At 58.4% G+C, this 13,812-nt stretch overlaps 1 protein-coding gene across 1 annotated transcript; it reads left to right on the forward strand.

Annotated features, from left to right (window-relative positions):
- The first annotated feature begins 106 nt into the window (after positions 1 to 106).
- UPK1A (uroplakin 1A) lies at positions 107 to 4,890 on the forward strand. Its single transcript, XM_054011026.1, has 8 exons — positions 107 to 214; positions 1,228 to 1,324; positions 1,780 to 1,980; positions 2,320 to 2,394; positions 2,605 to 2,712; positions 3,918 to 4,097; positions 4,297 to 4,380; positions 4,611 to 4,890. The coding sequence occupies exons 2-8, from the start codon at positions 1,262 to 1,264 to the stop codon at positions 4,653 to 4,655; spliced, it is 756 nt and encodes a 251-aa protein (XP_053867001.1). The 5' UTR covers positions 107 to 214; positions 1,228 to 1,261; the 3' UTR covers positions 4,656 to 4,890.
- Positions 4,891 to 13,812: the final 8,922 nt, after the last annotated feature.

The raw sequence follows: 13,812 nt of genomic DNA on the forward strand, positions 1-13,812 counted from the left end.
ACCCACTGAAGGAGGGACCCATTAACCCTTTGGGGGCTGCAGGGCTGGGGGTGGAGCCTGACTGGGGTGGGCAGGACTCTGGACCTCCTGCCCCCTGGCTGCTTCTCAGCCCAGCATGGGGCTTCCCTTGCTGGCTCCGCCCAGCCAGGTGGGTATAAAGTGGTGGCTGGCCCCAGCTGGGGCTGGAGCTAGTTATTGCAGAAGTGAGCAGCAGGTGAGTGGGGCTAGAGCCATGGTGTGGTGCGGCTGCTGTGGGCAGAGCAATTGGTGAGGGTGAGCAGGGCTGGGAGCAGAGTAATGTGTGATGTGAGTGGGGGGATGAGGAGAGGGCAGGGGGATGAGCTAGGGTAATGGGTGAGGTGGGGGGCTGGGGTGGGGCTTATTGGGGGGATGAGGAGAGGGCAGGGGGATGAGCTAGGGTAATGGGTGAGGTGGGGGGCTGACAGGTGGGGGTAAGGAAGCAGGTGTATGGGGAACAGGTGGTGCTGATGAGTTGATAGCAGGGGGATGTACTGGGTGTGGGGGGCTGTGGGGCATGTAACAGGTGTTAGTGGGCATGTGAGGCTTGGAAGGTGCAGACCTCTCACTTCTAAGCTCTGGAAGCCCTCTGCTGTGAGCCAGGATTCCTGGGTTCCCTCCTTGGCTCTGGGAGGGGAGTGGGGGCTGATGGTTAATGTGGGGAGGGGCTCTGGCTGGTGGGGGTGGGGGGGCTGAGTGTGCCTGAGAAGGGAATCTATAAAATGGGGGGGGGAATGTAGGGCAGCTGGAAAAACCTGCTGGGCTCCCCTGGGGCCAGAAGAATCTGGCTGGGTGAGTCCCTGGGGTGGGGCTGCAGTGACCTGTAAAGCCCAGGACACACAAAGGACAATGAAGTTGGGGGAGGATTGGGATCTCTCTGGCCACTTGAGGGGCTGTGACCCCCAGGCCAGTGCTGTGCTGGGGGGTGGGGGTGCTATCCCAGACAGGCCTTGATGCCTCTGGCCCTCCCATTCCACTGGGTCTGGCCATGCTCGGTGTGGCTGGTTCTGGACTCAATGCAGGACAGTCTTGGTTCTGGGGGAGCTTCTGGGCCTGGGGATGAGGGGGAACAGAACTCCAGGCTCGCTTTGAGGCGGGGGCCTTGCATTTGCAGAAATTAGCAGCATATATTAGCCTGCCAATCCAGAGGCTCCCCCTGCAGGATTGGGGGGGGGGCACTTGGTCTCTAAACCCTCTTGTCTGTTGCAGGGTCTGAGCTGGCAGAGCCCCCCAAAGGCAGAACATGGTGGAAAAAGGAAACCCCTTCATTGTGGGGGTGCTGATTCTGGGGAACATCATCATCCTGGTGAGGAGGTTTGGGGGGCTGCTAGACTGAGGAGTGGGGGGGATCTGGGGGTTGGGGTGTTGGCTGCTCTGGGAAGGGGGCAAGGCTATTTGGGGGGACCTGGGGATTTGAATTTCATGGGGACCCCCACACAACTGGCTGGGTTGGCACTGTATGCCATGGGGGATTCAGGGGGCTGGGCCAGACTTGGGGTCCTAGGGAGATCACACCCCTCCCCTAAACCCCTGCCCCATAGATGTGTGGCCTGAGTGCTGGGAGGTGGCTGCATGGGGGTGGGGTTTGGGGTGGGGTTCAGGGTCCCAGGGCTCACTCCCAAATCCAGCCCCCCAGATGTGCAGCATATGGGTGTGGTGGGGGGGCTGGGGTTTAGGGTCCTGGGGTTCACCCCCACCTCAGATGTATCCCATTGGGATGGGGTTTGGGGTCCCAGAGCTCAACCCGAACCCTGCCCCCAGATGTGTGGCATCGCGCTCTACGCAGAGACGGTTTGGGTCACGGCTGACCAGTACAAGGTTTACCCCATCCTGGGAGTGTCGGGCAAAGATGACGTCTATGCGGGTGCCTGGATCGCCATCTTCTGCGGCTTCGCCTTCTTCTGCCTTGGTGTCTTCGGCATCGTGGCCCTGGCCCGGGGCAGCCGCCTGCAGCTCATGCTGGTGCCTGTGGGGGAGGGAGAGCTGTACAGAGGGGTGCTGCTGTGGGGGGAGGGAAAGCTGTATGGGGGCATTGTGGGGCAAGAGGTGGCTGCTGGGGGAGGCACTAGAGGGTAGGAGGGTTGTGCTGTGGGGCAAGCGGCTGATGTGGGGTGGGGGCGGCCTCATGGTAGCCCTGACTGGGGGAGAGACCTAAGGTGGGGGGGTTTAGGGAGAGGAGGGTCCTGGGGACAGGGAGGGGGGAATCAATGAGGCATCCTGGCTGGGGGGGGGGCTCAGGGGTTCATGCCCCACAGCAGGGTCTCACAAGCTCTTATTCTCTCTTCCTCCCCTCCCTCCAAGTACCTGGTACTGATGCTGATCGTCTACATCTTCGAATGCGCCTCCTGCATCACCTCCTACACCCACCGTGACTTTGTGAGTGTGGCATCTGGACGCCGGGGTTCCCTCTGGGCAGGCTAGTGGGTAGAGCTGTGGGACTGGGGAACCAGGATGTCTGGATTCTATCCTGGCTCTGAGAGGGCAGAGGTGCTGGGGGGGGGAAGAGGCTGGGGGGACAGGCTGGGGGATGGGCCCATGAGGGTTTCAGCCTGGCCCTGCCCCCATGGGTCCCTCCTGCCCCCACAGGTGGTCTCCAATCACAGGATGGTCACCAAGCAGATGCTGACGTTCTACGCGGCCCCCACAGCCCAAGGCCGGGAGCTGACCCGCATGTGGGACCGGATCATGATGGAGGTGAGTCTGCCCCACCTTGGGACTCCACCCCTGGCAGGCAGCCAGCCCCTGGCCAGCCCCCTGCAGTCTCCCTTCAGCTGCTGTGAGCCCGTTTCCATGGTGACCCCTCCCCTGCAGTATGGCACCCATTGAAAGGACTTGACCCCTTGCTGGATGCCCAGGGCAGCCTCCCACCTGCCTGGCTGGGCTCACTTGCTCCGGGTCCCCTCTTTTCTCTCCCCTTCCCCCCCCCCCCCAGCAGGGAGCAGGCATGGCCCAGCCAGGGGGTGCTACAGGTGTCCAGGTTTCGACTGTCAGAAGGGATCCTGGCGGCTCCAGTTGGGGATCCTGACTAAACCGTTACAAGTCCAGTTGGTGGCGCAGCAGGGCTAAGGCGGGCTCCCTGGGTCTGTGGGGCTCCCAGAAGCAGTGGCATGTCCCCATCCAGCTCCTATGTGTAGGGGCAGCCAGGGGGCTCTGCAAGTCCCGGCTCTGCAACTCCCATTGGCCAGGAACCACAGTCAATGGGAGCTGCGGGGGCAGTGCCTGTGGACAGGGAAGCGCACAGCGCCACCTGGCCGTGCCTCCATGTAGGAGCCGGAGCGGGGACGTGCTGCTGCTTCCAGGAGCTGCCTGAGGTAAGCGTCACCTGGAGCCTACACCCCTGATACCTTCCTGTGCCCCTGCCCCAGCCCTGATCCCAGTCCTACCCTCCTAACCCTCATTTCTCACTCCACCCCAGAACCTGCACCCCCAGCCAAGAGCCCTCACCCCCTCCTGTACCCCAAACCCCTCATCCCTGATCCCAGCCCCTGAGCCAGCCCAGTGAAAGTGAGGGTGGGGAGAGGCGGGGCTTCGGGGGAGGAGTGGGTCGGGGTGTTCGGTTTTGTGGGATTAGAAAGCTGGCAACCCTGGCTGGGAGGCTGGCGGGGGGTGTTCTGATTGGTTGATGCCCACCCCAGGGATGAAAACCTTGGCTAGGAGAGCTAGATTAACTTTCTTGTCCCTTTGCAGCAGATGGGGGAGGGGGCCTGATCCTGGGCTGGGGGGGGGGGGGGGGGGGCTGTGCTCAGCTTTGTCCCCCCTATATTCATGGTGGGCTCTGAGGGTCAGGGCTGTCTGGTGGGGTGGAGGGGAGCCTGGCAGAGAAGGGTCTGGGAGGGGACCAGGCACACTGGGCCATGTTATCCATCTCTTCTCTTCTCTCCCCGCCCCCACTCCCCCAGCAACAGTGCTGCGGCGCGACAGGCCCCCTGGACTGGGTGAACCATACGTCCACCTTCCGCTCCTTCTACCCTGAGGGGCTGGCACCATGGCCCTTCCTCTGCTGCAAGCGCGATGCCAACTTTGTCATCCTCAGCTCAGAGGGCTGTCGTGTGGGGCACGTGGATTATATCAACACCAAGGTAAGGAGTGCTCCTCAGCCCTGACCCACAGCCCCCTGCTAGCCCAGCCCTGGGCTCCCCCCAGCTCTGCCGGTGCCTCACTCCTGACCTGCAGCCCCCTGCTGTTCCTTGGCACCCAACTACTTGGCTCTGCCTTAGTCCTGGCTCCCAGCCCCTCCCTGACGTCCGTCTGGGGGGCTCACAGCATCTGTCTCCCTAGGGCTGCTTTGAGCACATTGAGAATGCCGTCAACAGCTACACCTGGGGCATCTCCTGGTTCGGATTTGCTATCCTCATGTTCACGGTGGGTCTGAGCTCCAACTGGGGGGGGGGGGGGGGGAGTGATTGTGGGGAGGGGGCCAGTGGGAATGAGGGGTCCTGCCTGGGGGGAGGTTCTGAATCTTCAGCAGGTGGGATACCAAGGCAGATGGGCCTGGGGGGAGAAGGGGTTGGCAGGCGGGATACCAGGGCCAATGGGCCACTGGCCCACCTAGCTTGGTGGCCCATGATCTGAGGGTCTCTTTCTCCCTGCAGTGCCCAGTGATGCTCTTGGCCATGTACCACTACACCACGCTGTGATGCCCTCCAACACACACATTCCCTGCACTGCTGTGGGGCAGGGCTCCCTTGACCCACCACCTGCAGAGTCAGTGAGGGGAGGGAGCCAGTCAGCCCCACCCCCAGCCTATGTCTCAGAGCTGGGGAGACCAGCCTGGTGACCGCCTGCAACCCCCTCAGCTCCTGACACCGTCAGAGGGAGCTGATCACTGTTTAAAACACCCCCTGTGCCCTCTGATCTTTTAAAATGTCTCAATTAAACACCCTGAGAACCCATCTTGGTCTGTGTGGTAGTGGTGATGGTGGAAATGCTGGGGGGGTTGTTAATGTCCCCTGGCCTCTAACAGCTGGGTGCTGGTGTTTGGTTCATGGGGGAGGGGGAAGAAGTCCCCTTCCCCAGCAGCAGGGGCCCTGCCCCTTTGGATGGGAACAGCTGCTTTCTCTACTGTTAGGCAGGTTTGGGGGAGGTGGGCTTTACATACCCTTCCTGCTTGGCTGCCCTCAGCTGGGCTGTGAATTTTTCAGCAATGCCTTGGGCCTCCTTTGCTTCTGCGATGAGGCTAGTCCTGCCCCTCACTCTTACAGCTGGGCTGGGGTATTTGCATGCACTCCCCACTCCAGGAGCAGAGCTGGTAGTTGCGGGCAGCAAGATGTTGGGGCTGCTGCCCCCTCCCTATCTTGTGCCAGGGGTGTCCCTTTGCTTGAGAGGGCTGGCCTACAAACTCTGGCTCCCCCAGGCTCCCTTTTCTGCCCTGCCACTGCAGATCACTTGCCCCATGTGCTGCTGGGTGCTACCCAGGAGGGCTCAACCCCTCTTGGGAAGGTGGATGGGAGCAGCTGAGACTCCTCTGCCTGGGCCTGGTGGGCAGCATCTGAACTGTTTGGCTGCCATTGGAATAAAGGGTGTCAGGGCAATTTAGCTACTAGGGTTACCATTCATCCAGATTCCCCTGGACATGTCGGCTTTTTGAGCTAAAAATAGCAGCTGGGGGGAATTTGTAAATTTCCCCTCCCCCCCCCCCCCGCAGAGCGCGCGTGGCTAACAGGGCAGCCGGCCTGATGGTGCCACTTACATGGGGCTCCGACAGCCAGAGAGCACCAGAGATCACTCCCTGCATTCGCCTCCAGCAGTCTGGAGCTTCTCCCCCACTGCTGCCTGGACCGGACGAATGGCTGAGGCCGTTCCTGAGCAAGTTCACAGAGACATTAGGCGAAGGCCAACAACAAGGGGGCCAGGGGGTTGGAGAAGGGGCCAGGGAGGTTTTGGAGGGGGCAGTCAAGAGATTGGGGGGGGGGGAGTTGGGAGTTTGGGGGGGCTTGGTGGGGGTGTGGATAAGGTTTTGGGCAGTTAGGGTACAGGTAGAGGGTAGGGTCCTGGGGGGTTCTCAGGAGGGCAGTTAGGGGACAAGGAACAGGGAGGCTTAGGTAGGGGGTGGGGTCCTGGAGGACAGTTAGGAGTAGGGGTCCCAGGAGGGGGCAGTCAGGGGATAAGGAGCGGGGCGGGGAGGGTTGGGAGTTCTGGGGGTGGGGGTGGCAGGGGTGGGTAGTGGGAGCGGAGCAGTCAGGGGACAGGGAGCAGAGGGGTTTAGATGGGTCTGGAGTTCTGTGGGGGGTGCTGTCTGGGGGTGGAGAGTGGTTGGATGGGGTGTGGGAGTCCCAGGGGTCTGTCTGGGGGTGTGGATAAGGGTTGGGGCAGTAGGGTATGGGTAGGATCCTAGGGGGCCAGTTAGGAGGGGGGAGGGTCTCAGGAGAGGGCAGTCAGGGGACAAGCTGCAGGGAGGCTTAGGTAGGGGGTGGAGTCCTGGGGGGCAGTCAGGGGACAAGGAGCGGGGGAAGGGTTAGGGGTTCTGAGGGGGGGAAGTGGGAGGGGCGGGGCTAGGGCAGGCTCCTCTCGTCCTCTTTTGCTTGCTGAAATATGGTAACCCTATTAGCTACAGCCCGTGCAGGGGCCCAGGGTTTCCTCTAGCTGCTGGAAAGGGGGGTTAAGCAGGGTGAGGCCCCCTAGCAGAGGTGGCTGCTAGTTACAGGGTGATAGCTACAGCATGGGCTGCAGCCTCCCACTTCCCAGCCAAGTTCTTTAAACACCCCTTGATGCGGTGTGACCCCCAGGGCTGGTAGGAGTGGGGTGGATGGGGTGAGCTAGGGGCCTGGTCTGTTCCCTGTCAGCCTGCAGGGGATCAGTTGCCAGGGGGCTGGAATACACTCCCCTCTCCCTCTATGCAGCCTGTAGGAGGGCATAGGGGGCTCAGGACCTCCCCCAGGACAGTGTTTAAATAGATATTACCTAATTCCTGTCCCAAAGATGGTGGGGGTGGTCAGCACCCCTTGCCCTAGAGGCAGGCCCTTGCCTTGCAAAGCAGAGCCAGCCAGAGCTGGGAATCAATGGAGGGCTGCAGCCCCAGGCTACAGGTTGTGGGGGCACCTCTCCTGGTGCTCAGCGATGACCCCAGAGAGCAGTGCAGGGTGAGGGGGTGTGGTGCCGCAGGGAGCAGGAACTGACATAAGCCACAGAACCACTGTGTGTAGCTGGTTGCTGGTTGCCCTGCCCCAGAGGTGGCTACATCTCAGCAGTGGGAAAGCTGTCACAATGTGGTGTTGTGTGGCTGTTCCCCAGCTGTCAAGCCCTAGAGGTGGCTGTACCTCAGGGATCCAGAAACTCTTCTCTCTTTGTCTGCACTGTCCTCTACTACTTCTGGGTGCAGTTTGAGGTGCCAACAGCTGACCTCCTGCCCCTGGTCCAGTAACAGGAAAGATTCTGTTGTGAGACTGTGGAAAAGTCAGGGCTAGACCCCAGGAGTCCTGGCTCCCTGCCTGCCCCACCCCTGCTCTAATGAACTAGACCTCACTCCCCTCCCGGAGCCAGTGCCAGACTCCCAGCCCGCTGTGTCAGTGGGACCCCTGCCCCTTTGTGCAGTTTGGGATGCTGGCTGGGGCAGTGTGAGGGAAATGCGCAGTATCAGACCCTGGAGCCCTGGTTTTCATAGAATCCGTGTGACGGGTTGGATCACAGAACCCCCCCTTCTCTTTTCTCTCCCCCCTCCCCCCCGGGAGCTGCCACCTGATGATCCAAGACTACGTCTGCCCCTGCCCTGCCTTTTTTGAGCCATGCTTGCCAGCCTGCTGCAAACCCAGACCCAGGTCTGAATCTCATCCCCTAACAGCTGTAGGCTTGACTGAAAGCAGCTAACAGAAAGCAACAGAGGGTCCTGTGGCACCTTTGAGACTAACAGAAGTACTGGGAGCATAAGCTTTCGTGGGTAAGAACCTCACTTCACACAATAGCAGCTAACAGAGGTGTTCTTGTCTTGAACACTCAGATGCCCAACTCCCAATGGGGTTTAACCCCAAATAAATCTGGGTTTTTTTTATACAGGGTAAACTCATAAATTGTTTGCCCTCTATAACACTGATAGAGAGATATACACAGCTGTTTGCCCACCCAGGTATTAACACATACTCTGGGTTAATTAATAAGTAAAAAGTGATTTTATTAAATACAGAAAGTAGGATTTAAGTGGTTCCAAGTAGTGACAGAGAGAAGAAAGTGAATTACTAAGTAAAATAAAATAAAACATGCAAATCTGTCTAATACAGTAAGAAACTGAATACAGCTAAGATCCTCACCAGTTCCAGAATGCTTCCTTTTACAGACTAATCTCCTTTTAATTTGGTTCCAGCAATCACTCACACCCCTTGCAGTCACTGTCCTTTGTTCCAGTTGTTTTTAGGTATCTTTGGGGGTGGGGAAGCTCTCTCTTTAGCCAGCTGAAGACAAAATGGAGGGGTCTCCCCTGGGCTTAAGTAGACTTTCTCTTGTGGGTGGACACCCCCTCCTCTCTCTTATGCAAAGTCCAGCTACAAAATGGAGTTTTGGAGTCACCTGAGCAAGTCACATGTCCATGCATGACTGAGTTCCTTACCAGCCAAGCCACATTCCTGGGAAAGTCCAGATGTGGATTGGTGTCTCCAAGTTCATTGTTGGCTTAAATGTTTCTTGATGGGGCACTTACTGAAAATATGTTTTTTTCAGGAAACTGACCAACTGCTTCACTACAGCTTACTTAGAATCAAACAAGTATGCAGCCAATATTCATAACTTCAAATACAAAAATGATACATGCATACAAATAGGATTAATAGATGTAATAGATTGACCTTTACAGAGATATGTTACCTGGTATATGGAGCATATATATATATATATATATATATATTTTTTTTTTTTTCCATAAAACCTTATGGGTGGCACTATCACACATAGAATATCAGGGTTAAAAGGGACCTCAGGAGGTCATCTAGTCCAACCCCCTGCTCAAAGCAGGACCAATTCCCAACTAAATCATCCCAGCCAGGGCTTTGTCAAGCCTGATCTTAAAAACCTCTAAGGAAGGAGATTCCACCACCTCCCTAGGTAACCCATTCCAGTGCTTCACCACCCTCCTAGTGAAAAAGTTTTTCCTAATATCCAACCTAAACTGCCCCCACTGCAACTTGAGACAATTACTCCTTGTTCTGTCATCTTGTACCACTGAGAACAGTCTAGATCCATCCTCTTTGGAACCCCCTTTCAGGTAGTTGAAAACAGCTATCAAATTCCCGCTCATTCTTCTCTTCTGCAGACTTAACAATCCCAGTTCCCTCAGCCTCTCCTCATAAGTCATGTGCTCCAGCCCCCTAATCATTTTTGTTGCCCTCCGCTGGACTCTTTCCAATTTTTCCACATCCTTCTTGTAGTGTGGGGCCCAAAACTGGACACAGTACTCTAGATGAGGCCACACCAATGTTGTAAAGAGGGGAATGTTCACGTCCCTCGAGGGAGGCGATGGTGGCTGGGGGGTATGGGCCAGCCGCCCACCCCTTGCAGCGTGTGTGTGTGTGTGCAGGCCTCATGCCTCAGCAGTGGGAGTGGCGTGACATCTAGCCCCAAAGCTCCAAGCCCCAGGCAAGGCAGGGCTCTGCCTGGTACCCTACTTGTCAAACAGGAGTCACAGCTCTCACCCGCCTGACTCCAGCCCAGCCTTGGCAGGGGAGTGGGGTCTAGTGGTTAGAGCGTGGGGGTGCATGCTGGGAACTAGGACTCCAGGGTTCTGTTCTTGGCTCAGGGAGGGGAGTGGGGTCTGGTGGATTAGAGCAGGGAGGGGCTGGGAGCCAGGACTCCTGGGTTGTGTCCCTGGCTCAGGGAGGGGAGTGGAGTGGAGTGGAGTCTGGTGTTTAGGGCAGAGGGTGGGGAGGTAGGAAGCCAGGACTCCTGGGCTCTGTAAAGAATGTCTCCTGACAGTGGGTGTCTGACCTGGCCAGGTTCCCCTCTGGCCTCGCTCACAATAAAAGACCCAGCACCTGGGTGTGGTGCAGGGGGCCCCTCCCTGCCCTGGGACCCATGGAGCCGCCCATCCAGACAAGCTGGTCCAACCGGCTTCACTCCCTGCCCTGCTTGAGCCGGCTGCAGCCAGGGTGCCTGCCCCAGGGCCCCTGCAATGGAGATGCGGGCAGTACTGTGGTGTGTGTGAGGGGGGGAGCTGGGTCTCACAGCAGCTCTTATCACGCTGCCCTCTAGTGGTGAGAGCTGTTCCTTCCTGTCCCAGCCCACTGAGGGGATTGTGTGGCCCTGCAGCCTCGGCCCCACCAAGGGCGCTGGGCTCATATCCGGCATTTGCTGCATCCTTGCCCTCTCCCAGCGATGGATGCAGACTCGCTGCAGCCCCAGGCAACCTTGGGGCTAACCGCTAAGGCTAGGAGCTTTTGCAGCCTGTGAATGCTGAGGCTGTGCGGGATGTGGTGGCCCCAATGGAGCCCTGTGGCCCTGATTGTCCCCGTGCCTCAGTTTCCCAAGTTGCAGCATGGGGGTCACACATCCATTACAGGAGGGGGCTAGCACAGCCATGGCCAAGGGGGCCGTGTGTACAAGGGCTCCAGGACAGGCACTAGCTAAGCTCCCTGTAAAATTAATGTAAAATGAACGTTTCCAGGCCTCAGGGCGACAGTGCCACAAACAGCTGCTTGGGATCAGTCTCAGCAACGCTGCCGGAGTCTGTCGAGAGCGCCCAGTGCTGGGTGAGGGCGAGTGTGATGTTGCACCCTACAAGGCTTGATGGAAATATGCTTATGAATGTAAATATGACATAATTGGAATATGTTTATGCTACATATGCCATGTAACATATCTCTGCAAAGGTTATGATCTACTGAATCTATTCCTCCTATTTGTATGCATGTATCATTTTTGTGTTCGAAGTTATGAATATTGGTTGGGTACTTGCTTGATTTCTAAGTAGCCTTAGTGAAGCATTTGGTCAGCTTCTTGAGAAAGGAGTATGCAAATTAAGTGCGCAATCAAGAAACACTTAACGAACAGTGGATCTTGGAAGGCTCCAATCCGCATAAGTCTAGTTGAGGACGTTCAAAGTAGCATGTGAACCAAGGCTCCCACCTTGTTCCACCACCTAACTAGCAAGGCATGTGGGGAAACTGAGGCACGCACGGGCTTCATACCAAATATTAGAGCAAATGCCCCCGCTCTCAGAGCAGCCTCTTTGAGTCCGACCTGAGCAGAGGTCACTTCAGCCAGTGGCAGGGGGACAATCAGCTGTACCCCACCCACCCCGGTGACAAGGCAGCTGCTATAACTGTCCCATGCCCATTAAGGTGACTCAGTTTTGTATCCCGAGGGGCTGGGCTGGCAGCTCAGGAACCTGGCATCAGCCCCGTTCAGCTGCTGCAGCTGCGGCAGAGGAGAGCAGCTGGCAGCACCATCCCCGATCTGCTACAGCTCTCAGAGCCCCCGGCAGCACGGCTCTGCTCCTGGGGAATCCAGTTCTTGCTTGGGTTCACACTCTGGAGTCTGCACCACGCCCAGCCCCGAGGCAGCTGTGAACACCAGGACGGGCATAGCAGAGTCAGGGGGTGTCAGAATGGGGCCTGGCTTGAGCCCCTGGCACTGCTCGGGCCAGAGGGCCCTGTCCTGCTCCCATGGGCACACACCTCCGGGAGCGTGCCACCAGCCCAAGAGAGGCCAGGCTCTGATCATCTCCACCTTGGCTGGCTCTGCTGCCCATGTGATCCAGGTTTGACGCCTTGGCCATCCCACATTACACATCTCTGCCCAGCCCCCTCTTCAGTCAGGACAGTTCCTCCCAGGCTGGCTAAGGTACAGCTAGGGTCAGTGTATGCCCAGGCCAAGTCCTCCCTCCCCCTCAGTGACCAGCCCGCCTGGCACTGGCAGGTGCCCCTGGAAGGCCAAAAGGGAGAGCCAGGAACTCACTGAGCCCAACTGGGGTGGTGAAGGCAGATTTCAGCCAGGTGGCTGGAGCCAAGGGCACCGGCCAGTGGCCCGTGGTGAGGTCCAGGTCGGTAAGGAAACAGGGCCCCCAGCTTGTCGGGAATCTCGTCCGTCCCAGGCATGGGGCAGGTGTCGGACACAGTGATGGCCCTGAGCTGCCGCTAGTCCACACCTGAGCTGACTGACCCTTCTTTGGGGAACAGCACCACGGGAGAGGCCCAGGGGCTAGTAGACGCTGGATCACCCCTAGGGCCAGCATGTCCCTGACCTCTCTCTCCAGGGCCTGGGCTGTGTTCCCAGTGACTGAATGGGGAACACCTGATGGGAGGGTTTGCTCCTGTGTCCACCCTCTGGACAGCCAGGTTAGTGAGCCCAGGCCAGCTGGAGAACAGCGGCTGGTAGGAACGCAGCACTTCTCTGATCTCTGCCTGCCAGGCAGGGGTTAGCTGGGCAGAGAAGGGGATTGATTCCAGCGGGCAGCTGGCTCCTGGCGCAGCCCTGAGACCCACCAGGGTGTCTTCCCCCTTCTCCCACTGCCCACACACAACCAGCACCAGCCTCTCCCTGTCCCAGTATGGCTTCATCATGTGGACATGGCACACTCGGAGGCTGTAGGCCCATTTGGACAGCACCACCATGTAGTTCACCTCATTCAGTTCTGTGATGACCTTAAAGAGCCCATCTCAGGCAGCTTGTAGCTTATTCTGCCACACTGGGCTGAGAACCATCCCCTGGTCCCTGGTGCCATAGGAGCGAACACACGCTGTGTGATCATACCAGATGGGCTGCCTCCCTTGGGCCCAGGCTAGGTTCTCCCTGGCCCAGCCCATGACCTCAGTGAGCCTTTCTTGAAAGGTCAGTACATACTCCACCACCAATTCTCCACCCTCCCATTCATCACTCACCAAGCCCAGGAGTCCCCTCACTCTCCCCCAGTAGAGCAACTCAACAGGAACCCTGTGGATTCCTCAGGAACTTCCTGGTGTGCAAACAGCAGGTGGGGCAGGTATCTGTCCCAGTCCTGCAGATGCTGGGCCATAAAAGTCCTCAGGATCAGCTTCAGGGTCCCATTAACCCTCTCCACCAGCCCGTTGGCCTGAGGGGGATGTGCCAGACCCCACATTTCCCCCACAGCCCCAGAGCAGGGCTGGCAGGAAATTGGACCCCTAGTCTGTAAGGACTTCCCGGGGGAACCCCACTCTGCTGAAGATGGTCAGCAGCACATCTGTCACGTGTCTGCTTCACTGGAGGGCAGAGCCACCGCCGATGGGTGGTGAAATCTACTGCCACCAGAATGTATTTCTTCCTGGCCCGAGTCGGCATGCTGAGGGGCCCCACTATGTCCACAGCCACCTTCTGAACAGGTCCCTCTGTGATGGGCAGGGGTCTCCAGGCTGCTTTACCTTATCCTGGCCCTTTCCCACCCTTTGGCAGGGGTCATAGGCCCTGCAGTGCTGCCTGGCTGTGTCACGTTCTGCAGCAGCCTCTGCCGGGTGTGCTGGATTCCGGATGTCCTGTCAAAGGCCCTGTACAATAGCCAGTGGTGGCACTTCTGGGGGACCCCCCGGCTGCCTCCTGATCCCCCACAGTTCAGTTTTCCTCAGGGAACCTGCTCCAGGAATCCCTTCTCCCCCAGGAATCCCGCCCTGCTGGCCTCCTTCAGGGGTCCTGCCGCACTGCAGCCAGCCAGGGCCCTCAGCTCCTCCAAGCAGGGATCCTGCTGCAGCTCAGGCTGAAATTCGGCTGCTGGGGTAGCGGGTGGGAGTCTCTCCTCACTGGGCTGGGGTCAGGGCCCTGGCTGTGTCTTGGTTTCCCCAACTTAGGACAAAGCCTTGAGCTTGGCCTTGTTAAGCCCAGTAGATCCCTTCCTCTGGCCCCAAGGTGGGGTAGCCATCTCTGGCT

The sequence above is a fragment of the Malaclemys terrapin genome, chromosome 21, assembly GCF_027887155.1.
Source record: "Malaclemys terrapin pileata isolate rMalTer1 chromosome 21, rMalTer1.hap1, whole genome shotgun sequence".
NCBI classification, from domain to species: domain Eukaryota; kingdom Metazoa; phylum Chordata; order Testudines; family Emydidae; genus Malaclemys; species Malaclemys terrapin.

What these genes read in the sequence shown, in the direction of transcription:
- UPK1A (XM_054011026.1), top strand. Translation starts at nt 1,262, where the DNA reads ATGGTGGAAAAAGGAAACCCCTTCATTGTGGGGGTGCTGATTCTGGGG. An exon ending in TGGGGAACATCATCATCCTG is followed by an intron (nt 1,325 to 1,779) that starts GTGAGGAGGTTT and finishes CCCTGCCCCCAG; the next exon opens with ATGTGTGGCATCGCGCTCTA. An exon ending in GCCGCCTGCAGCTCATGCTG is followed by an intron (nt 1,981 to 2,319) that starts GTGCCTGTGGGG and finishes CCTCCCTCCAAG; the next exon opens with TACCTGGTACTGATGCTGAT.